At 37.1% G+C, this 24,539-nt stretch overlaps 1 protein-coding gene across 2 annotated transcripts; it reads left to right on the forward strand.

Moving 5' to 3' along the window:
• The first annotated feature begins 2,412 nt into the window (after positions 1 to 2,412).
• FAM199X (family with sequence similarity 199, X-linked) lies at positions 2,413 to 24,220 on the forward strand. Of its 2 annotated transcripts, none has more exons than XM_061178677.1 (6): positions 2,413 to 2,913; positions 10,713 to 10,932; positions 19,930 to 20,079; positions 20,455 to 20,616; positions 21,706 to 21,972; positions 23,259 to 24,220. In XM_061178677.1, exons 1-6 carry the CDS (start codon positions 2,717 to 2,719, stop codon positions 23,427 to 23,429), a joined length of 1,167 nt encoding a protein of 388 aa, XP_061034660.1. In that variant the 5' UTR covers positions 2,413 to 2,716; the 3' UTR covers positions 23,430 to 24,220. The 2 variants fall into 2 exon arrangements, with proteins under 2 accessions (XP_061034660.1, XP_061034661.1); XM_061178678.1 differs by having other exon boundaries at positions 21,706 to 21,843.
• Positions 24,221 to 24,539: the final 319 nt, after the last annotated feature.

A 24,539-nucleotide genomic window follows, 5' to 3' on the forward strand; every position in this document is an offset into this window, starting at 1 on the left:
AGAAGGTAGGGAACTAATACATACATATTAGAATTATTCCATTTCATTATAATGGAAGGGAGGGACGAATTGGGTAAATGCATTCAGACTAGGTACACCCAAGGGACAAACCAAACAAATTGAAGTGGGGCAAGAAGGGAGGATGCACAACAGTCATCAACTCCTAGTGGCTAAGAGCATAGTAAAGATGTATTAGTACATAATTACCACGTATTTAAGTAAACATTACACACATAGTGCACAGACTCTATGTACTGTCATTATCTATATCACTGTTTCTCAGCTGAAAAATATATTCAAGGGAACTCTTAAAAGAAAAACATTCTCTCAGACCCAATCATTTATGTAAATTCTTTTTATACTACTATTTCTTAAATATAAACAAACAAAACTAAATATGAACTCTGCTGTTCATAAAGCTCTTATACACATTCAACACCAAAGTAAATTTACAAATTATGCACAAATAAAAAATAATGTTCATTTAATGTGATACATGATGTTTGCTGAGACAAAACTGCCCTTAGAAACCTGAACATACTACTGACTGGCCAGTGTGTGCTCTTGACCTTCAGCATGCTTGTATGTCTTGTGAGGACTCTCCTTTCCCATCACTTTCCTCTCGCAAACTACTGGATAATCTTCATTTGTACAGTAAGCCATGAAGTAGGAGGTTCACCTCATTTATTTTCTCACTAGCTTATGACAAAGTAGTATTACCTTGTGCCAACTTGATTTTAAAAACAGACTCAAATACATGTCCAAATTATGTGGCAGCTGTTATCATTCAGTCATCCAGGCACTCCAGAATATGCTTAACACTGGATGTAAAAGTAAGACATGCTTGTAGAAAAACTCAGACTGTCATTGGATTCCAGTTTGAAAAACACTGTCTGATTAAAGTATGTGTACAAAATATATGTTTAAATTAGGCTATTTTGTTAGCTTTTTATTAATACTTTCTGGTGCTATTACCTGAGTACCTACATTATAATGCAGCACTTGACTCTTGCTTCATTTGGACAATCAAGTCTCTTGTTTGTGGGGACTAAGCTATGGGCCATCCTGTCTCACTAGTCCCAGGCCCCTGAGAATGGGTGCATTGGGACCACAGGTCAAACCATCATCACTCTCACTTCTACGATCTCTAAATTAAGTGAAAGAAGACACAAATACTCAACAGTTGGGTAACCAAATAACTGAAGCAAGACGTAAATTTAAAGGAGTGGTTGAGGAGTTGTTTTCATTATAAGTTGCATTGGTAGGACAAGGCACCGAGTTTAAGACTGTTTGGGGCTCGTGTGAAAACTCCCCACTTCTCCAACCCCCTTTCTCCTTCCCTTCCGCCTGCGTTCTTTCACTGTTCCTCTCCTTTCCACCTACTTTAGTTCTATGCTTCCCTCAAAGTTCATTGTGATGTTTTCCCATGAAGCTAAATATATTTTTTTTATTGAGAGATTATGCCCTTATCATTTTATATTAAAATGTGCTTCCTTTTATAAAATAGTAGTAGGTAGTTTTAAAAATTGTCTTTGGCAAACTAAGTAATTGGCAATGTTGTGTTTTCCTCCGACTATTTTTAAAAATTTTACGCGTCCAAGATCTGGAACCACTGTCTAGAAAACAGAGAAAAGAGAAACAGGTAGGAAGAAAGAAAAGCATGTAAGTTGATTTAAGTTGAACAAGTTTAGGGCCATAATATATCTTCTACGGGAGCATTGGCGGGAATACCTAAGTCTCATTTGGGAGTCAGGGAAGGCTTCACAGAGGAGGTAACGTTTGAGCTGGGCTTTAAGGATTAGCAGTGGAGAAACGGCAGGGCATTCCAAGCAGAATGCATAATGCGTGCAAGAGCACAGAGCACAAAAGAACACTACGTGTCCAGCAACTCTAAGTAGCCTGGTGGCTGTTGCGCAATTTTGGGGTTAGGTGATCAAGGGTGAAGCAGGGACTATTTCTTCCTACTTGGCCCACTTCCCCTGCAGGTCATTGCACAGTGCTGGGCACACACTTCAGGAGCTCAATAATTACTTGTTGAATTGGGACAGGGTGATCGAGTGTGCTGGGAACCAGGGCCTCCGGATTCTTTCTCACGCACCGCAGTGTGACCTTAGCCAAGTCCCTTTTCTCAGGACTGCGGCTTGCTGCTTAGTAATCAGCCGAGGGTGAGAAAGCGGAGGAGGAGGTTGACCTGAAGCGCCGGGCCTTTCCAGCGCCTGGAATCCCTGATTCGGCGCGTGGAGGGCAGGGCGGGGCGGGGCGGAGCCGGAGGCGCGGGCTGCGGCGGGCGGAGATTCAGTTCCTCCTCCGCGCCAGCAGGGGGCACAGGGAGCGGCTTCCCGCCGCCTTTCCCTTCCCTGCGGGTGTCGGGCTGACTGCTGCAGTTGCGAGCGGCGAGCGCAGTGGGCGGGCCGGTTGGTGGCGGCGGCGCTGTGCTGACTGGGCTGGGCCGGGCAGCGGCAGCGACGGCTGAGGTGGTTAAAGAGGCCACTGAGGCGCTGACTGAGTGGCCGGCAGGCGCCTGTAGCCTCGAGCAGCCGCTTCGTGCCGCCCGGCACTCCCCGGGCAGCGGTGGGCCGCGGTGCGCAGCCTGCCAGGGAGCTGCGGCGGGCACACCCCGGCGGCGGCGACAGCGGACAGGTTAGAGTGGGGGCAGGGACGGTCGCGGGAGCAGTCGGGGGCCGGAGAGGGAGCCCGAGCCAGGCCATCGCCAACCATGTCCGACGAAGCGTCAGCCACCACTTCGTACGAGAAGTTTCTAACCCCCGAGGAGCCCTTCCCGCTTCTGGGACCCCCTCGCGGGGTGGGCACCTGCCCGAGCGAGGAGCCGGGCTGCCTGGACATCAGCGACTTCGGCTGCCAGCTCTCGTCTTGCCATCGCACGGATCCGCTCCACCGCTTCCACACCAACAGGTACAAACCTCCGCTGAGGGCAGGGGCAGACTGCCCACACCCCTGCTTCCAGCCGGAGAACGCCGGGTTCCCCCCATTCTGGCCCTCCGCCTCGGGTCTGCGTTTCCAGTCGCCCCCTCCCCCACCTTCCTCCGCCCAGCGCTCATTCCCGGGCTCCTTCCCTCTTCCCCTCCCTATTTCACCCCTGTCCTCCGATTTTCCTTTTGGCCGGCATTTTACTCTCTCTCTTTTCCCCCATTCATCTTCTGACCCAGCGACTCCTCCCTTCCCCCTTCCGCCCCATCTGTGCCCTGTGAATCCCAAACCCCAACCCTTGATTCTTAGATGCTTCCCTGTTTTCATCCACCCTCAAAAGTTTAACCCCTTCCATTTCCGGTACAATCCAGTCTTCCATAGAGAGGATTTCGGATGGCTCAAAATCAAAAGTCGATCTTTTTGAAAGGTGGCACTTTAAAAGCTAGAATCTACGTTTTCCCAATTTTTAACCTGTCTCATAGCCCTATTTCCACCTCCCAACCCCCCATTTTTTAGTGAAGCTCTAGGAAACCAGGCGATTCTTTTTTTTTTCTTTGCTCAATGAACTCTTTGCCCTAGTGCTTTAGGCCCTGCCAAAATGTATAAGCTTAAATCTGGAAGATTCCTTCCTGAAGCACATCCTTTGGTTTGCTCCCCCAGTGGAAGGATGCAGCGAAGCTTAGGATGGGCTTGCTTATACAAATTTATTCAGAGGGTGCATCCCCTAACTGGTTTTATTGGAAGGTAGAGTGTTCTGGAGAATTCTCTCATGCAGGCATTTGTGTTATATCAAATGGGGGGGATTTGAAGATGTTTTACACATACCCCAACCTATAACATAGGTGCATATTATATGTATATGTGTGTATACACACACGCACAGAAGCCTGGGAGGGGGTGGAGAACAAGGGAGGAGGGAGAGAGAGAGGGATTCAGCTATGGAAAATACTGGAGTTGAATTAAGGAGTCTAGTTCTGATTTCTGGTCCACTTTACAATATGAACACGAACAAATCCTTCCACATTCTAATGCCTTTTGCATGCTCCCCCCAACCCCTTAAATCAATCTACAGAGTTACTAACCTTCTACCAAGTACAAGGAATATGTAAAATATGATTCTTACCTAAAAGAAAGTTATAGTCTGGAAACAAGGTGTTACAATTAAATAATCATACAGAACATCGCTATAACACATTTGAAAAGAAAACGGTAGTAAACTTGTTACAACTGTTCCAAATCCTCATTGCAAAAATGAGGAAACTGAGGCCCAGAGAGAAAAGACTGTGTTCAAGTTAATAAAACCGAGTCAGGCAAAGCCAGGATTACTCCTTCGGAGCCAGTGATGAAACTTGGAACAGAACTAATGGCTCCAGTGTTATAAATGGTTGTTATGGTTTCTTAGACTAACTCACAGAAACCCATGATGTGACTATAGCATGAATGTAACATATTTATGAAATCAAGTGTGCTTAGAATTGTTTGCATTGGAAAATAAGGTAAAAGAATACTTGTGCACATATTGGATATTTTAAGTTTTGCAGCACTGGAATAAATCATATACACAGGAAAGTTAAATGATCTCAGAATTAGCCTGCTCTGATGATGAGGGCAAAGGAGTGGGGACAGAGGCTGAGGGTAAGTGCTGCCAAAATGTGTGGGGGTGATGGGGAGTGAAGCATGGTGAATAATACATTTCTTACAGCTTGTTCTGTTCTTTCTTCTCCTCCCCATTTTTTCCTTGTGTTTTTCTACCCCTTGTCTTACAGACCTTGGTAGGGTCAAGGTTGTTTCCAGCATGAGGTGGTGAAGATAGAGGGGGAGGTTCTTGTTCAGCCCCAGTTTTCCCAAGTCAAGCATTTTTTCTAGTTACTGCCTGCTTTCTTAAAACCCCCCTCTCCTACCCTACTTTTCACAAGGCTTCGAATGGTAGCAGGAGGTCTAGTCTATCTTGCTCTGTACCCTCCTCAGCTGAGATAAGGGGAAGCAGAATTAGCAATTCTTAACAGCAGGTGATGTTTCTGCCCTAGGCTACCTTGCTTTTTAAATCTTTTCTCCTTCTGGAACTTTCTGCCTTCTTAGCCCGCTCCTCAGGATGGCGTTTGAGAGGACCATATGCTTCCAGTTATTTCTTTTCAGGGAGAAGAAAACAGCTAAATCATGTATGTGGGCAAAGTTTAGTTTAGGGAGTTCTTTTATTTTGGAGTTGTATGGGTCACAGCACATCATTCACCAATTCAAGCAACAATCCAAAACAGAAATCAGATCTGAATAGTTGAGTTCTGATATCGTGCCTTGGGTTTAATCATTATAAAACAAGTTTCATTGAAAATAGAAAGCTTGTCAGTGGGTAGGTACTTGATTTACCTTTATTTTGCTTCTTCCTTGTTACCTGATAACAAAACTATGGAGATTGTTTAAATAATGCTGTTGATAAGGGCCTTATGGTGATGATGATTTTGTGTCTGCTCATTTACTGGACTCTGGGGTATCTATGCAGTCTTCATTAATCAAAAGAGTCAAGGCACTATTACTTATGATTCCTAAGTTTGAATGTTTGTTGCGCTTAGAGTCACCTTTGACTTAGATTGGTGTGTCACTGGTCTGGGTTCAGTGGAAAATAAATTACACGAACATAGCCAGCTTCCTGAGAATTCACTTTTCTGGGAGTATCTTTCAGGATTTTATCACCAAGTTGGGTTTGTCTAGAATTTGGGGGGAATAAAATAAACTTCAGTAAGCCAAAAAAACTTAAAACATTTCATTTTTAATTGAAATATCAATATGGAATATATATATAGTTTTTAAGGTTTTTTTTTTTTTTAGTTTGGAGGACAGGATTTTTCTGGTGTAATTGTGGGTTTTCTCTTAGCATTTGTCCACGGTAACTTCCACTGTCATCAAAAAAGGATATCATTTAGCAAATTGAAAAAAATATAATGATATTGGTAGGTCCTGTAATTAAGTTGCGAGATGAAGGAGGTTAATATGAACTACTCAGTGTGTTATTCTCTTCCTCTTTCAGGAGTACATCAGTACTTTGACATTGAACAATTGTGAAAAGCATGTGGGAGGACAGTGCCTCACTTTTGTATACCCTATTGGCAGGATACAAAATGAACTACGTATTGTATAAAGCAGTTACTCAGTTCTGTGATTTCAGAGCCCCATTTTCAATCACCATTAACTAGAAAAAGCCCAAGACTACCGTGTGCCTTTTGTTCTACCCCCAGTTTTCCTGTCTTGTTAGAGAATTAGAGGTGCAGAAGAGTTGTGAGTTACAGGTGGGAGAACCACGTTTCATGAAGTGAGATGTATTACAGAGGCATGAGGAATTTGGTTTGGGGGCTTGTTGTGACAAATTGAGAATGGGGATCAGGCTTTGGAGAACTATTTAGGCTAGAAATGTAGATTTCTAGAACAGAGATTCCAGTAGTGTGATAGGAGTGGAACTGTGGGGTTACAGAGGTTGAGAGAATAGAAGACACTTTTCAATAAATTTAGCAGGGAAAGGAAGGAGAGATGTGGTAATTTGAAAAAAAAAAGTGAAGGTTTCTTCATTTGTTTTTTGCCTTGTTTATTTATGTATTTTCCAAGAACAGATATTTTAGCTCCTTAGAAGCAGCCCACAGGAAAGAGAGAAATTGAAAATACAAGAGCAGGTGGGATGACAGGAGATGGATGGGATTAACTCAAAAGGCCAAATGGAAGAATTAGCCTTAGAAATGACATGGAATGTTGTTTACTTCCCAGACTGTAGAGGGGGTAGGAAGGATGGGTAAGGATCCCAAGACAATGGAGGTCGCTGGGAGGAGAGTTGGAAATTTGAATGAGTAAAGTAGGGGGGTTGTGTCATCTGCTCTAACTTGGGACCCTGATGGCCTGTTGGGCTCCAGAGGAGTAGCAGAAGTCAGGGTGGCTGTATGGGGATTCTGGCAGGGAGTCAGTGAGGAATACAAAGAGGACTGTTAACTGAGAATAAATGACATGGATTTGGAATGACTTTCATTAACTTGACAGTAGGACTGTATTCCACAGTGCTCATTGGCTGGATTCTTATCCTGGGAGGTAATAGGTCTACCTGAGAGAGAAAGGGCTGCAGAAGAATGTATGTGGTGCACATGCTTTTCTTAATTTTAGAAAAATACCACTGAAAGCCTTTCATCTGTGTATTCTTGCTGAAAAGCCTTGCAGATAAATGTTCTTGGCTTTTTTTTTTTTAATTAAAATTTGGGCAGCAAGCCTAGTTATTGAGTTAAACCCCATTTCATGGATTCTTTTCAACGTTTCTTTTAAAATATGGAGAAAGTCTCCTTTGTGAATAATTGCATGGTTATAGCTAGGATCTTCGTGTTAGGTAGTTTTCTGTTAGTGGAGTAAGATGTAAGGGCTTTGTAAATTTGAAGAGTTCAGTGCTGAGCACACGTGCACAGTGCTCTTCCATTACACATTTGAAACCAACAGAACAGTCTAAAAGCATCTCTTAAATTTCTATTATAAAAGTTCATTATAGAAAATTGTGGGCATATACGAAACTATAAAGACCACTTATGATCCTTTTCACTAAAGATAACAGCTGTCTACATTTTGATGTTGTTACCTTTTTTTTTTTTTTTTTTTGGCCGTGCCACATCGCTAGCAGGATCTTAGTTCCCTGACCAGGGATTAAACCCCCACCCCTGGAGTGGAAGTGCCGAGTCCTAATCACTGGACCGCCAGGGAATTCCCTGTTGTTACTTTTAATGTTATTTCTTTGTACATACATAATTTTAAAAATCAGGATCCGGCTATATATATAATTTGTGACTAGATTATTTGCAGTTACATTTTATTTTCTTTTTCAATAAATAGCCTGAAAATACGATTTTTAATGATTTTTAAAACACCATTATTCAGATATAGATATATCATTTAATTATTCCCAATGTTTTGGGGGCATTTGTTTTTCCTTTTTTTGCTGTTATAATATTGTTTGGACATGTTTGTGTATACATCTTTTTTCCAAAATTCTATTTGAGGAAAGGGATAGATTCTTAGCAGGGCAATTACTGAGTCCAAAGGAATGAACCTTTTTAAAGCTCTTTATATATACACTACCAAATTGCTTTTCAGAAAGATTATGCCAGTGCCAATTTAACATTCCCACCAGCAGTGGATGAAAGTACTTCCTACTTGGTTTTTATCTACCTTGTCTTAAAATAATAAGAATAAGAATATTTGCATATTAGAAGATAATAGAATTTTTTAAAAACTCAAAGTACTATTTTTCTATTTTGTAAATGATTGTTTCAAGTATGAGACCAATTTCCTTGCTGCTGTTAATTAAAAAAAAAAAAAGAAAAGAACAAGGAGCTAAGGCTTCTAAGAATACCCAGAACCTTGTAATATCTGTTATAAAGTTATACATCTGGAAAACTGAGGAACATCCTGATTTTGCCCTAAGGTAAGAGCACAAAACCAAGCAAATTCCTGACTCCCTTGTCAGTGATCTAATGATTAGGTTATTAAATATGGCTTAGTTTTTAAAAAAGAGTCATTATTACTCGTGAAGGGAAACACATTTCTACTAAGTTTTCGAAGCTAAAAAGAAATTCTCATTAAAAACAATTATCTAACAGCTTTTCCTAGTACATGACACAGTGCTTTGGCACATTGAAGATGCTGACTAAATGTTTGTTGAGTGTGTGAAAGGACAGAACTTTCACTGTAATTGTCATTCACAGCTTTCTATTGCCTTATTGCATGACTGAGGCAATTTGGTTAATTCTACCAGGTTTGTTGATTTTTAAAAAATGAGGATACTGCTTACCTAGCAAGCACGTGATGAAACTGGGTAATATTACAAGGTATTCTAGGATTCTTAGGTGAATTTTAGGTTTTTGCCTATCTATAAAAGTTTGTTGACTTCTGCTTTTATATTACTGAACTATAATAGTTTAGAGTGTGTGTGTGTTTCAGTGCTTTAAAATACTCTACCTTTAGTACAAAGGAAAAGGTGCCATAAAATTGTCAGGATGCCCAAATTTTGTAAATCAAGAACTTTGGAATTAAGATTAGCTATATAAAATAAGAGGGGAAGTTTAAAAAATGAATACACAATTCAGGAAAAAACTGGATTTAATGAAAGGTGAGAAACAACCTAATAATAGGTAATAACAAGCTTTTCTTCAGGAAGTCATTATTTTAGTACCTTATTAGTATCAGATATACTAAATCATGTCTTAAGGGTTAATTTCCCTAGGCTACTGCCAAAGCAATGAAGATTATCTCATTAATAATATAAAGCTAGTGGAAATTTATAAAAGAAAACAGATTTGTAGATTTCAAGATAAAAAAATTAAAAATATATAACCCTGCAACAAATAATACAGACAAAATGTTAATATCCTTAACATATAAAGAACTCTAACAAAATCAACAAGGAAAATATTAATACCTAGTAAAATGCTGTAGCAAAATAGCTAATAATTATTTTTAATTTTGCTCTTGCCAGTAATCAAAGAAATAAAAATTGATATAAAAATGTTTTTCTCCTATCAGCTAGGTAAAATTTTTAAAAATGAAAATTTCGGTGCTGTTAAGGTTGTTCACCACAAATGAGCACTTTTATGGACTGCTTTGGGGAAGGCAAATTAGTGCAGCCTTTTCGGAAAAGGCACTTGGCTGAGTATACTGTCACCCTTAGAAGTGTTCATATTCTTTGACTCAGTAATTTCCTTTCAAATAATCTATGTTGAGAGATTATATATTTAGATAAATAATTATAAACAAAACGGTTTCATCTCAGTATTATTTGTAATACCAAAAAAAGAATTGGAAACAGCCTAAGTACCTATTATTGAAGGAGTAATGTTAAATAAATTATGATACATTTAATCAGTGGAATATTATATAGGCATTAAAATGTTTTCAAGTAATATAGTTGGGTAAATGTTCAGTATATAATGTTAAGTGAATAAAAGTAGGATACTAATATCTATCTACACACACACACACACACACACACACTGCTGATTCTGTAAAAATATACATATGCATGTAGAAAAAAGTGCCAAAACATTATGGATCAGTTATTGTTAGTTAGTGGAATTATTGGTCATTTTAATCTTATTTGTCACTCCTTTCTTGTTCCAACATCTTTGCAATGATCCTGTATATCATCGATATGTAAAAGTTATTTAAATATAAGAAACACTTTGAGCTTCTAGCTGTGTACTTTGTTGGTGCTTTTCTCTGCCCTTCACTGGCTACTCTCTTCCTTTAATAATAATAGCTGCCATGTATTGAGCACATTTTATGTCTGCTGAGTGCTCTGTATGCATTCTCATATAATGTAAATAGTAACCGCATTTTAAAGATGATGACCCAGGCTTGGGGAGGATTTGTTTCGCTTCAGATCAAACAGCAGGCAAGTGACAGAGCAAGAATTTGAACTCAGTCCGGCTCCAGTCAGACAGATATGAAAGTAGAGAATAGTGTAATGAACCCCATATACCCATTGTGCAGCTTCAACAATTACATATGGCAGTGTGCTTTATCTATACCCCTACTCATTCCTCAGCTCCTTCCTTATAGTTTTGAGACAAATCCCAGACATATTCATTCATAAATATTTTAGTATGTATCTTTAAAAGATAAGAGCTCTTTTGAAAATAATCACAATATCATTATTGTATCTAAAAATATGCTCATATTCCTCATAAATGTACTAATCGTATCCTATTTGTATCTTAAAATTGTGTGGATTCTGTAGTTTCTGTTGTGATTTCTTTTGTGTTGTTTTTAAGGTGGAACTTAACTTCCTGTGGAACAAGTGTGGCCAGCTCAGAATGCAGTGAGGAGCTGTTTTCATCAGTTTCTGTTGGAGATCAAGATGATTGCTATTCCCTATTAGATGATCAGGACTTCACGTCTTTTGATTTATTCCCTGAGGGGAGTGTCTGCAGTGATGTCTCTTCTTCTATCAGCACATACTGGGATTGGTCAGATAGCGAATTTGAATGGCAGGTAGGATTTTTTTTCTTATATTGCCATCATTACTCCATAAGTAGAAGTATGAATTTCTGTTTTGGTATTTTCATCTCTACCTCAAAGTAAATTTCTCCAGTGTTTATTCAGTCTTGGAGATTCTCTGACAGCATTAAGAATTAGAAGAAATATGTATCCTTTATTTTTGCTAACGTACCTTTTAGGCTTCTCACGCTACAGGTACCTTTTGTACATTTTCATGTAATTTAATACTTGTATAATGTTCCTATTATTATATATCATTAGTACCTTTCTGTGCATTAATCCAAGCAAATTTTCTCTTTATTGATAAATGGCCTTCATGTCCTTATAGGCACAATACCTTTACATCAAGGTCACGTTATATATCTAAGATCACAAACCACTACATAATACATAATTTTTCATTGTTATTAGGAATATAATTTCTCATTTTGTATTCTCTTCATATGTAGAGATGTTTTTCACCTAACAATGTTTTTTCTTCTGTGGCACATATACCACATAAAATGGCTTTGTGGCAAATGCACTCATCATAAGGCAGCATTTCCAAACAGTCTTTCAGAAAATGTAGATCATGTTATGGCAACATCCATTTTCTGATTGTAAAACACAATAACATTTGAAGAAGCTTTCCTTGCATACAGCAACTGTTATATTCAACAAATACTTGAATATCTACTATGTTTGAAAGCCATCTAAATACTTGAAGTTGTTTTCCAAAAGATGAATCAAACATTTTATTTCAAGCAATTTTTATTAAAATATCAAATAATACCAAATAGCATAAAATTAAAAATAAGTCTCCAAGTCCCACTCTTCTGTGGTTACCACTGTTAAGGGCTTGTGCAGATACAAGTATGCTTGCACAGCGTTAAAAACACACAAAGGGACTTCCCTGGCGGTCCAGAGGTTAAGACTCTGCGCTTCCACTGCAGGGGGCACAGGTTCGATCCCTGTTCCGGGAACTAAAATCCCGCATACTGCTCAGTGAGGGCACCCCCCCACCAAAAAAAAAAAAAAGACACACAAAAATGGGATCATACTTCAGCCACTGTTTGGCCCTCTGCTTTTTTCAACTACCTGTACTATATCTCATTCTTTTTGATAACTGCATCATAATTTAATCAGTTCCCTAATAATGAATATTTAGGTTGGTTTCAGTTTTTTCTTGTTATAAACAATGCTATACTGAAAATTAAGAGGTTTTTAAAGAGGAAAATATAATCCACAGCCCCTGTATTTTTAAATTTTATTTTATTTCAAATGCTTCTATTTCATATACAGTTGTAAATATGATTTGGATAAAAATTATTTAAAAATTTTAAAAATTGAGATAAAATATACCATTTTAATAATTCTAACATGTATAATTCAGAGATTTTTAATATGTTCACAGTGTTGTGCAGCCATCACCACTATCTAATTCCAGGACATTTCTATCACTCCAAAAGAAACCAATGCCTGTTAGTAGATAGTCCCAATTTCCCCCTGCCCCCATCACCTGGCAACCACTAATCTACTTTCTCTATGGATTTACCTATCTGGATATTTAATATAAATGTACTCATATAATATGTGGCCTTTTGTGTCTGGGGTCTTTCACTTAGCATAATGTTTTCAAGGTTCATCCATGTTATAGCATATAGTATTTCATTCCTGTCTTAAGTCAGCTCGAGCTGCTATAACAAATACCATAGACTGGGTGGCTTAAACAACAAACACTTATTTCTCACAGTTCTGGAGCCTGAAAGTCCAAGATCAGAATGCCATCATGGACAGGTTCTGGTGAGCACCCTCTTCCTGGTTTGCAGATGATTGCCTTTTGCTGTATCCTCACATAGAGGTGGGAGAGAGAGATAGCTCTGGTCTCTTGGTCCTCTTATAAGGTCACCAATCCCATCACACAGGCTCCACCCTCATGACCTCGTATAAACCTAATTACCTCCCAAAGCCTCACCTCCAAATATCATCATGTTGGGGATTAGGACTTCAAGATATGGATTTAGGGGGTGACAAACATTTAGTCCATAGCAATTCCTTTTTATGGCTGAATATTCCATTTTATGGATACATAACATTTTGTTTATTCATTCATCAACTGATGGATTGTTTCCACTTTGGGGCTATTATAAATAATACTGCTATGATCATTCAGGTACAAGTTTTTATATGGATGTATATTTTTAATTCTCTTGGATATATACTGGAAGTTGCTGGGTCATGTGATAACTTTATGTTTAACTTTTTGGGGAACTGCCAAAATGTCTTCCAAAGTGGCTGTACCATTTTACATTTCCACTAGCAATACATGAAAGTTCCAGTTTCTCCACATCCTTTCTAACACTTGGTATCGTCTTTTTTATTATAGCCATCCTACTGTGTGTAAAGTGGTATCTCATTGTGGTTTTGATTTGCATTTCCCTAATGGCTAATGATGATGAGCATCTTTTCATGTCTTATTGACCATTTGTATATCTTCTTTGGGGAAAATGTCTATTCAGATCCTTTGCCCATTTTTAAATTGCATTGTCTTTTATTGTTGAATTGTAAGAGTACTTTATATGTAATGGCTACTAGGCTCTTATCATATACATGATTTGCAAAAATATTTCACATTCTGTAGGTTGTCTTTTCATTTGATATAGTGTCCTTTAATACACAAAAGTTTAAATTTTATAGAAGTCCAATTTATTTTTTCTTAGAGTTCTGTGCTTCTGATGTCATATTTTAAAAGCCATTGCTTAATCCAAGGTCATGCAGATTTTTCATCTGTTTCCTTCTTAGAATTTTAGAGCTTTAGTTTCTACATTTAGATCTTTGATCCTTTTGAGTTACTTTTTGTATATGGCATGAGGTAGGACTTCCAAATTCATTCTTTTGCATGTAGATATCCAGTTGTCCCAGCACCACTTGTTGAAAAGACTAATTTTTTCCTTATCTAATGGTCTTGGTACCCTTGTAGAAATGAATTGGTCATAGATGTTTATAGGTTTAGTTCTGGACTCTCGATTCTATTCCATTGATACATATATCTATCCTTATGCCAGGAAATCCTTATCTTTATGTTTTGATTACTCTAGCTTTGTAATAAGGTTTGAAATCAGGAAGTGTGAGTTCTCCCACTTTGTTCTTCTTTATCAAAGTTTAGGATCAGGTTGTCCATTTCTGCAAAAAGGGAAGTTGGAATTTTGATAGGGATTTCATTGAATCTGTAGATCAATTTGGGGAATGTTACTGTCTTAACAGTATTATTAAATATTTCAACCCATGAACATGGGCTGGAATGTCTTTATTTAAGCCTTCTTTAATTTCTTTCAATGATGTTTTATAGTTTTCTGTGTTTAAGTCTTATAGTTCCTTGGCTCAGTTTATTCCTAAACATTTTATTCTTTTGATACAGTTGTAAATGAAATTGTTTTCTTAATTTCATTTTTTGGATTATTCATTGCTAGTGTATAGAAATACAGTTGAGTTTCGTATATTGATTTTGTATCCTGCAACTTTGCTGAACTTACGTATTAGCTTTAATAGTTCTCTTTTTCTGTGTGGATTCTCTAGGGTTTTCTATATTTAAGATCGTGTCATCTGTGAATAGAGATGGTTTTCCTTCTTCCTTTCCAATCTGGATAGTTTTTTTTTTTTCTTGCTTAATTGCCCTGGCTAGATCTCCAGTACAGTGTTGAATAGAAGTGGCAAAAGCAGGCATCCTTGTTTTTTTCCTGATCTTAGGGGAGAAGCTTTCAGTCTTTCACCTTTGAGTATGTTAGCTGTAGGTTTTTCACAAATGTCCTTTATTATCATATTGAAGCATTTCCCTTTTATTCCTAGTTTGTTCAGTGTTTTTATCTGAAAGGGTGTTAGATTTTGTCAAACACTTTTTCTGTATCTGTTGAGACGATCACGCAGTTTCTTCATTCTGTTAGTTTGATGTACTACATTGAGTTTTGTATGATGACTCACCCTTGCATTCCTAGGATTAATCCTAATTGATCATGGTATATAATCCTTTTAATTTGCTGCTGGATTTGGTTTGCTAGTATTTTGTTGAGGACTTTTGCATCGGTATTCATAAGGGATATTGGTCTGTAGTTTTCCTTTCTTGTGATGTCTTTGTATCACTTTGGCCTCATAGAATGAGTTGGGCAGTGTTCCCTTTTCTTCTGGATAAGATACTATAATAAAATTCTCATTTAACATATAAACTTTTTCATGATCTGCAAATTATTCACTTAATGACTACATAATAGTCCTGGTACTCTAGTATGCCAGAACTTATGAAACCATTACACTATTTACGTCTGTTTCAGTTTTTTTCTATTATAGATAACACAGCAGTGAGCATCTTTGTGTGGGTACTTTTTTATTTTTCAGTGCCTCGTTTTTTAAAAATTTTATTGAAGTATAGTTGATTTACAATGTTGTATTAATTTCTTATGTACAGCAAAGTGACTTGGTTATACATACATACATATATATATATATTCTTTTTCATATTCTTTTCCATTATGGTTTGTCACATCATATTGAATATAGTTCCCTGTGCTATACAGTAGGACCTTGTTGTTTATCCATCCTATGTATAATAGTTTGCCTCTGCTAATCCCAAGCTCCCATTCCTTCCCTTCCCTACTTCCCAGTGCCTCATTTTTTTAAAGTGCACACTTTGTATTGAAAATAAGACCACAAGGATTCTTAACACAGTATAAGCAAATGGAGTTCTGATAATTCTGATAAATATTTTTTCTGCTTATTTCATGTGACTTAATTTAGAGTTATCCATAATGTTGCAAAATGGCAGGCGCTTTTTAATTTTAATTGCTGACTTCTTCACTCATTTTATGAGTAGAGTGGAAAACTATCCCCGACCACTCACTGTTAGTGCACATGACTGACAACACTGAAACAAAAATAAGGCCTGCCTTAGTAATGTGTTTTCCACTTTTGAAATTGGAGTGTAGGTACTCTGTTACCATGGATATTTGCCGTTTAAATATGCTGAAAGGTTTAAAATGCTCTCTTGTCTTTGTGGGATCTCATAATCATGAACAATAAATTACCCCAGAAGATAATTACAAATTATGTGTTAGGATTAATGTAGACTAAAAATCGTTGACTGTAGTTTAAAAATTCGTATTACCTCTGTTGTGATTAAAATCTTCATCTGTTTAAATCTTTCTTTTAAACAGATGTTTCAGTTACTACTAAAGTAAATATAAATGATTCATAGATTCTCTGGGAAGAGAAATGCTAACTGCTTGATAAGGCAGGATTTTAACCTTAGAATGAAGTAGCATTTTAGCATTTGAAGTAGCATGAAAACATCTTGCCTTGCTGATAGTTTTCTTTGCTTGCAGTCCTTTTACTATTAAAGATATATTTGACTAGTCTTAGAACTTGAGAAATTATTTTATTGTTGAGCAGGAAAGCATAGAAAATTTAAAGAGTGAGTAATTCAGCTGTCATGCTTGAAACCTAGAGGTACAATTTGAAATTGCACATCAGCTGTTACAGAAATGAGCTTACTCATAAAATTTTGCTGCATACTGCAGAAAATATGGCAGAGGTTTGATTTAATTCTCCTTACTTGTCACAATTACTGATTCTAATATAGATATACCAAATATTGTTGTCCATGAAAAACACGAGATGAGAATTATTAAGCATTTTTATCCTGAAATATATTATCAGTTATAAAATGGAAAATTGCTGTCTAATAAATACACAGGAGCACATACAATTAATTCTCCTGTACATCTGCAGCTCTAATCCCATATCTCCAATTGACTACTTGACATTTCCAGTTGAATGACCTTATTATTTAGTGCTAGCCCATTATCTGATGCTGAGTCCTTGATCAGTAATGCAACTTCCAATTACAGTGTTTCCATGGGGGAAAAAAAAGACTCTGCTTTGTGACATGTCTTATAGTGTATTGTAAAATGATTATTGTCATTTCAAAGGACACTTGTACTTGCTTTTCTCTTTATCACTGCAAACTCTCCATATCCCAAATTGCATTCTTCTCTCATTCCAAACTACCTGCAGGGCAGGACAGGCTGACATAGTCGAAAGCACTAGACTTGTGTCCTTCTTTGGATGCTGCCACTAACCGTATGACCCTCCCTGGATATCATTTTTCCCTTATTTGTAAAATGAGGTGTAGGTCTAGAAGATCTATGTAACATTACTTCAGGTCTCTTGCCATAAAAAATGAGGTCTTTAAGGGTTGTATGTTAACCAGGGTGGGTTGTATGACCGTGAAATGTTGCCAGTTTTCTTCTGGTCTCACATATGGCCATTTGACTATTATCCTTATCCATTCAGTTATCAAATAGTCTTATAAATTATATTTCATTTGAAAATTTCCCTATGTGCTCCCATTTTTCTTTCCATTTTTGCTTATCTTAGTCCAGGCCCAGATCACAAGAAAAGAGCTTCCTAATTCCAGTCTTTCCTCTATTTTGTCCCCATACTGCTTTTTAACTCATCTTCCCTCAAGACTAATTTCATCATTTCTACTTCTACTTAGAAATGTTATTGGCCTACTTCTTCATATCATATAACAGCTCTAGTTCGTTTGTTAAACTTTCAAATCCCTAGCACTGATTTTCTGTTTTAATTATATTGGTCTCCTTAACCTCATCCTATGTTTTTTTCTTCCACCTATGGTTTTATTAACTTATTCTCCTTACCTGAATACCTTTTCCTTTTCCCCATGCTGTCATTCCAAGAGACTACCTTGTGAAATTTAACCCAGCCACTTTAGCAACATGAGGTATTCTCTGAGGGTTTATGCTCCTTTTTTAAAAGGGTTTAAAACCATGGCAAGGTATAGAAAAAGGGACATACTGCGATTTATTGAGTATCACCCATGTGCCAGGCATGTTACCTTATGTAAATCTCTCAACAGTCCTTTGAGATGGATGACAGTAACCATAACTTACTGAAGACTCTGAAGCTCAAAGAAGGGAACTAACCTACACAAGATCACATGACTAGTGAGCAGTGGGGCTGGGATTTGATTTGAACTCTGTTTGGGATCTTTTAACCTCTCCCCAGAAAAAAATGGCCGAAGAATCATTAATTGCCTATCTTTTACCACCCACCCCCCAACAAACATGTAAACAGAATTAAAGGCACAAATTAAAATGCTTAACACACAGTCTGGCACTTAGCAGATATAGGCTAAAGATTTAGATGAATTCTTAAGTTTTGAGAGTATAGATACTTTGAGAGTTCCTTTCTCTACCTAATTTATCAAAGGAGCTTGAAGTAGGAGAGGCCTTTCATCTGATAAGGAGCATCTCATTTTGTTTTAAGAACCCCAGGGAGATCTTTAACATAGTAATGTTGTGATTTGAAGTTTTTCAAAGGGAAAATAGCAAAATGTTTTACTGATGTTAAAGGCTGAAAAAGAGATGGCCTTCATGTGTGCATTCAGCAATCATTCTTTCATTACACTGACTAGATAACATTTGGGCTAAGGGTGAACAAGCAGTGTTAGTTAATGAGATTTTAAAGGAAGTCATACAGATTGTTGGATGTCACTTATATGCTTAGATTCATCAATGACAGTCAAAGTGAAAATGTGGTTTTTAAGAGTAATAGCTAACTTGGATAACTTCATTCTAAACATCATGGTCACCTTGTGTAGTGATCAACCCCCTTTTTGTGGCTTCACTCATCTCTTCTATGCAATTGACTCCCCAGTGCCTGCCCCCTTGTGGTTCTCTAAGCTTTAATCTTGTAGCTTCAACTCACACTATGTTTATATTATAGCACAAAAATTATATGTTTGTGCTATTATCTTTCCAAGTAGAATATAAAGTTCTTGTGTAAGGACCACGACTTACACTCCTTTGGATTCCCTGTACCTATTAAAGTGCTGTGGATACAATAGGAGGCCAAACACATGTGATTGCAGTAATCTGCATGGATAAAATGGCTTTTATGTTTTGGTAACTTCAAAAGCCTAGTAATCACCTAGAGTTCAGATATAATTGCAAAGTCTATAGAACCAAAACAACAAAAAGGTGCTGTTTTGTGCATTGTAAAAATGAAAACATTATTTTTGAAGATTGTTATGTACTCATTGTAGAAGAAAATATTTTATCTTTCTGAAAAATGACTTAAACACATTTATTTAAAATTAAATCCATTCCGACTTTTGGAGGTGATGGATATGTTTATTACCTTGATTGTGATGATGCTTTCATGGGTGTATGCATATGTCCAAAGTCATCAAATTGTATATATGAAATATGTACAGTTCTTTGTATATCAGTTATAGCTCAACAAAGCTGTTAAAAAATTAAATCCATTCTAACTGATTTTTAATAGTCAGTATAAAATTATAGCACATATTTTTGCTGATTTGATTTTCTGTGTGTTAGGCTTGCTTGCTTTCTCCTTTGTCTACACGTTGTCTCTTGCCATTTTTTTCTAATTTTTCTTTTATAATACTTCTGGTCTTTAAAGTATTTTTCTTTATATTAACAACATATTTTAAATTAGTTTAATTGTCTCGAGGTTATGAATACAGACATGAGGACAAGGGCCATGATTTGTCTTTATATTGGCAGTATGTCTAGCACAGTGTCTGGCAAAGAGCCAGGTGGTGGCAGATCACTCAGGTCTCTTGAGATGGAGACTAGTGCTCCTTATTCATTATGCTGTGTGGGTCCTAGCCTACATTCACATTATGAATTTAAAACCTTAATGATGATTGACTCTTAAGTTAGCATTTTAACAAGCCTTGATTGTGATTTTAAGCTTTTGGAAAATATCTCTCATTGAATAAGTGACTGTATATACAAAGAGTATGTTGATGTTGCTGCTTTGTCTAACATAGGAGTGGATCAGAGTTAGTGTCTTCTGATTCTGTATTTGTCATTAATCTTTTATTAAAGTCATTTTTAATCAATGCAAAACATGTGGCATTTAAATTTATTTTAATTTTTCTTTCCCTGCCCCCTTCTCCTTATTTTTATAAAGTTACCAGGCAGTGACATTGCCAGTGGGAGTGATGTACTTTCTGATGTCATACCCAGTATTCCATGTTCACCTTGCCTGCTTCCTAAAAAGAAAAACAAGCACCGGAATTTAGATGAACTTCCTTGGAGTGCAATGACAAATGATGAACAGGTAGCGATCTCAACATTCTTAGTTAAAAGCGTATATGTGGGGGACTTCCCTGGTGGTCCAGTGGTTAAGACTCCACGCTTCCAATGCAGGGGATGCAGGTTTGATCCCTGGTCGGGGAACTAAGATCCCACATGCCGCCTGGTGTGGCCAAAAAAAAAAAAAACACACATATGTGAAGCTTGATTTATTGCCTATTTAAAGCTACTGGATAAATGTGCATTGCTTAGTAAATATGAATTTGAGCTCTAACTAATTGTTTTGCAGGGAACAAATACAATATTAAGTGCTTCTGATATTTAAAACATTAAAAATTACACACTAAAAGATCAGAGGTTTTGGCATTGATCTTGTTTATTGTAATTTTTCATCATATAGGTGGAATATATTGAGTATCTGAGTCGTAAAGTCAGTACTGAGATGGGTCTTCGGGAGCAACTTGATATTATTAAAATAATTGATCCTTCTGCTCAAATCTCCCCTACAGACAGTGAGTTTATTATTGAACTTAACTGTCTCACAGATGAAAAACTGAAGCAGGTATGTAAAGAAAATACAGATTGTACAGCTATTGAAAATACCATTGTTTTATAATATGTATACTTGAATAGTCATGTGTAAATACATAAATAATTAAGGTCAAAATCACTGCTGTGAAATGTAATATTAGAACATGTGGTTTTAAGAGGTTTTATGTACATCTCACCTGGCTGTACCTTTCTGGGACCATGTGGATCTAGAACCTGCTTTTTAGTTATGCAGATTTTGAAACCTAATTTCACAATTTAAGGGGTGGTTATGCTAAAGTATAGATTTATTCTAACTCAGTTTACAGAAGACCAATTGACAGAATCAAAATACTGATTATTGAGAGCTGTACTTGAGTGAACATCTGAGCTGGGGGATTTGAATAGTCTTATGCTGTAATTGAGCCTGGCTAGGGTAAAACAATGAATTTTCCTTCTGCTATTCTGAGGTACACATTTCTGGTATCTTCTAAATATAGGCTTTACTTCTCTTTCTCTGATGCATAGCTGAATGCGTACTTATGTTCTACTTTTTATTTTCTTGCATTTATCATCATTTATGAAAAATTTCTCTCAGTATTTCTCTCAACAGACATACTATAATTTTCTACATTCCAGCCCATTTTTCATTAGTATGGTAAATTGATGCCTTGCATTTGAAGACAGGTACTGTGGGCCCCTAGCTAAGATCTAGGAAACACTCTAATCTTAGATATAATCAGCAGCTTACTTAAATCATCTTAAGGTGCAACCTTTAAAAAATGCCTACTCTTATGCATTTTATTTTATTGTTAGTTTCTGTTTCTGAGTGTTATTTTCTTATAATCCTAAATTCTAGAGGCTAGTAGCCTTCTATTTACTGATTATATTTTATATGCTTTTAAAAATCTAACTTCATGATATGTATTCTAGAATTTTGAACATTGTCAATTTTTCTGGTACTTGTTTCTACATTTAGAGATTTCTTTTGTCTTTATATTCTACCTATGTGCATCTGTAGCACTTTTGACAATTTTAAGTACAATATTCTTCTTTTCTCCATTATTTTGAAGGCAGAATGTCGAGGAACAGCAGTAACCAGTTTTTGTCTGTCTGTTCCAAGGTCAGAAACTATATCAAGGAGCATAGCCCTCGCCTACGGCCTGCAAGAGAGGCCTGGAAGAGAAGCAACTTTAGTTGCGCAAGCACCAGTGGAGTGAGCGGTGCCAGTGCCAGTGCCAGCAGCAGCAGTGCCAGCATGGTCAGTTCTGCAAGCAGCAGTGGGTCCAGTGTTGGAAACTCTGCTTCAAACTCCAGTGCCAACATGAGTCGAGCACACAGTGACAGCAACTTGTCTGCAAGTGCAGCAGAGCGGATTCGGGATTCAAAAGTAAAACGTCTAATCAATACAAAACTTTACCTTTCAATATTAACATTAGTATTCCTTCATATAAATTTCTTGAAGAGTTATAATTATCCTGCTGTATAGATGCCTGTGGGTTTTGGTTTTAATTGAACAAGCAGGATTCTCTCCTATTGATCAAAGCCCTCTAGGCTGAGTGCTTTGAAATGCTGTTTTGACCCACAGCCATATTACCTTCAATTTTATCTGATTTTTATGTCTGTTTTAAGTAAGATAAATTGATGGAAATAATGAGTGAGTCTCAAGATTGCAATACTGACTGCAGCTTACTACTAAGCGGATCTTACTATGTTGCTGATGTTGCTGTCTATTAGCTCCTAAAAATGTTCTGTATGTTTTTTGTGTGTGTTAAATGTTTTCTTAATGTTTTAATCTTGAATGTTTCTTCTTAGCTCTTTTTAAAATGTAATAATGCTTTCTCTAATTTCTGTCTACTCTTCTGACAGTTGAAAAAATTCTGTATAATATTATTGGGCACATAAATAAGAAGTTTAAATGTATATAGAATGGTTCTGTGATGCTTAGCAGGGGAGTTCGGTTCCTTGCAGTGGCGACAGTGTGGAGCCAACTTATGGATGATAAGGGTTTCTCTATAACTCTTTGGGAACCCAGTGGTGACAAGGATACACAGTGATTCCTTCCCTGGTTCTTACCAAAGTAGCAGAAACATAGCCAGCTTTGTTGGTTGCCATGGGTTTCCTTTGGATATGTGGTCATTCCTTTTTGGCATCAGTTCACCAGTGACAAGGAATAGAGTACCCACTGGGTTTCTAATGGACTTTTAAGATGGTATTTGCTTAATATGAAAAAGACATGGTTCTTTCCCAGCCATTGTAAAATTGCTAGTGCTTTTGGATGAAAGGCACCTTAAAAGCATAAGCATTAGAGATTTTGACAATGTTCTCTATATTTGTATTCAGTATTGTTCACTACATGTTTCCTCTGCACTGACACCAGTGTGCCTTAATTTGATATAAAAAAGTCTAAGAAATGATTGGTTATCCATAACTAGTCAAATGATCAAGTTTCAACCCTTCCTTATAAGAAGATTCACTGGTCAAATACCATTGAAATAGAATCTTGAAGAATCATTTTCATGTCTAAGCTAATGGCTCACTTACTGGAACCAGCATTGTACTGCAGAGGAATTTGAACATCTCTAATCAGAAAATACAGAATTTGATCCATAAAATACTTTGGGGTAGATAGGCCAGAACTGAACCTCACTGATTTAGAAATTTTTATTTTGACAGAAGCGATCCAAGCAACGGAAGTTACAGCAGAAGGCCTTGCGCAAGAGGCAGCTGAAAGAGCAGAGGCAGGCTCGGAAGGAGAGGCTCAGTGGGCTATTCCTTAATGAAGAAGTGCTGTCCTTGAAAGTGACTGAGGAAGACCACGAAGCAGATGTAGATGTTTTGATGTAATAAGGGTGAATTTATCAGCGTTCTTTCTAAGCATTATTCTATCCTTATTTGTTTACATGCATCTTGACCAAACTTTTGTTGGTTAGGGCTGTGCTGATGTACTATTCATAATTTAGGTCTGTGGTTCTCAGCAGGTGGTCCTCAGACCAGCAGCTTCAGCATCAGCTGAGAAGTTATTAGAAATGCATACTCTTGGGCCCCACCCCAGACCTAGTGAATCAGAAATGCTGTGGGAGGGGCCTAGCATTGTGTTTTAACAGGCACTAGGTTATTCTGCCACACACTCTAGTTTTAAGAACCACTGATTTAGTAAATGTTTTGACTATTTAAACTTCAGGGTGGTTAAGTGGGCTTTTTCAAAGACTAGTACTTTTACAGTTTAGAAGACTTTAAGGTACTGCTGACAAATAGTTTATTATGTCAGTATACATATGTAGAGATCATAATTCAGTTTCCTTCTTAATGTTATGATTTCTTAGTTTAGTTTTTCTAAAGGGCCATAGCATAATTCTCAATTCCTAGTGGACATCTTTTTTCCAGGTTGGGGTAGGGTGTGGATTGCTGTTTACAATAGTGCCTTCATTAGGTTTAGTTCTATCTGTTTTCATTCATTATTAACTCAAAGGTGTAAAAACAGGCCCTGATATCTTTCGTTAGGTTTGTTTTTGTTTTCCACTTTATGTAAATTCAGAATCCTTTCTGCAAGTGATGACTACTGAGAAAATAATGTTACTAGTGGCTGAATTTTAGACTTGATGCTATGTTGATTAATATTCAAATGGAGAAATCAATTAAGCAAAACAACCAATTCTATTTTTCCACTGCTTTTTGAAATTTTAGGCTGTGAAACGGTTTTAAAGGCAGAAAATATCTCTATCAAGTTCTTTTGTAGGTCTTTTTATTTTCAGCACAGCTCTAATTTTTAACTATTTGGTGTAACAGCTTCTGGCATGTGAACAGGTTAATGTTCAAAATTAACTAAAGAAAACCCTTACAGTTCTGCTAAACTCTATAAATCGCTAGAAATACACTGAGCAGTGAGATATAAAAAAAAACTTAGCTTCTTGGCTACTAATAGAACTCTGATTTTAAATGTGAACTCATGGAGTC

The sequence above is a fragment of the Eubalaena glacialis genome, chromosome X, assembly GCF_028564815.1.
Source record: "Eubalaena glacialis isolate mEubGla1 chromosome X, mEubGla1.1.hap2.+ XY, whole genome shotgun sequence".
NCBI classification, from domain to species: Eukaryota; Metazoa; Chordata; class Mammalia; order Artiodactyla; family Balaenidae; genus Eubalaena; species Eubalaena glacialis.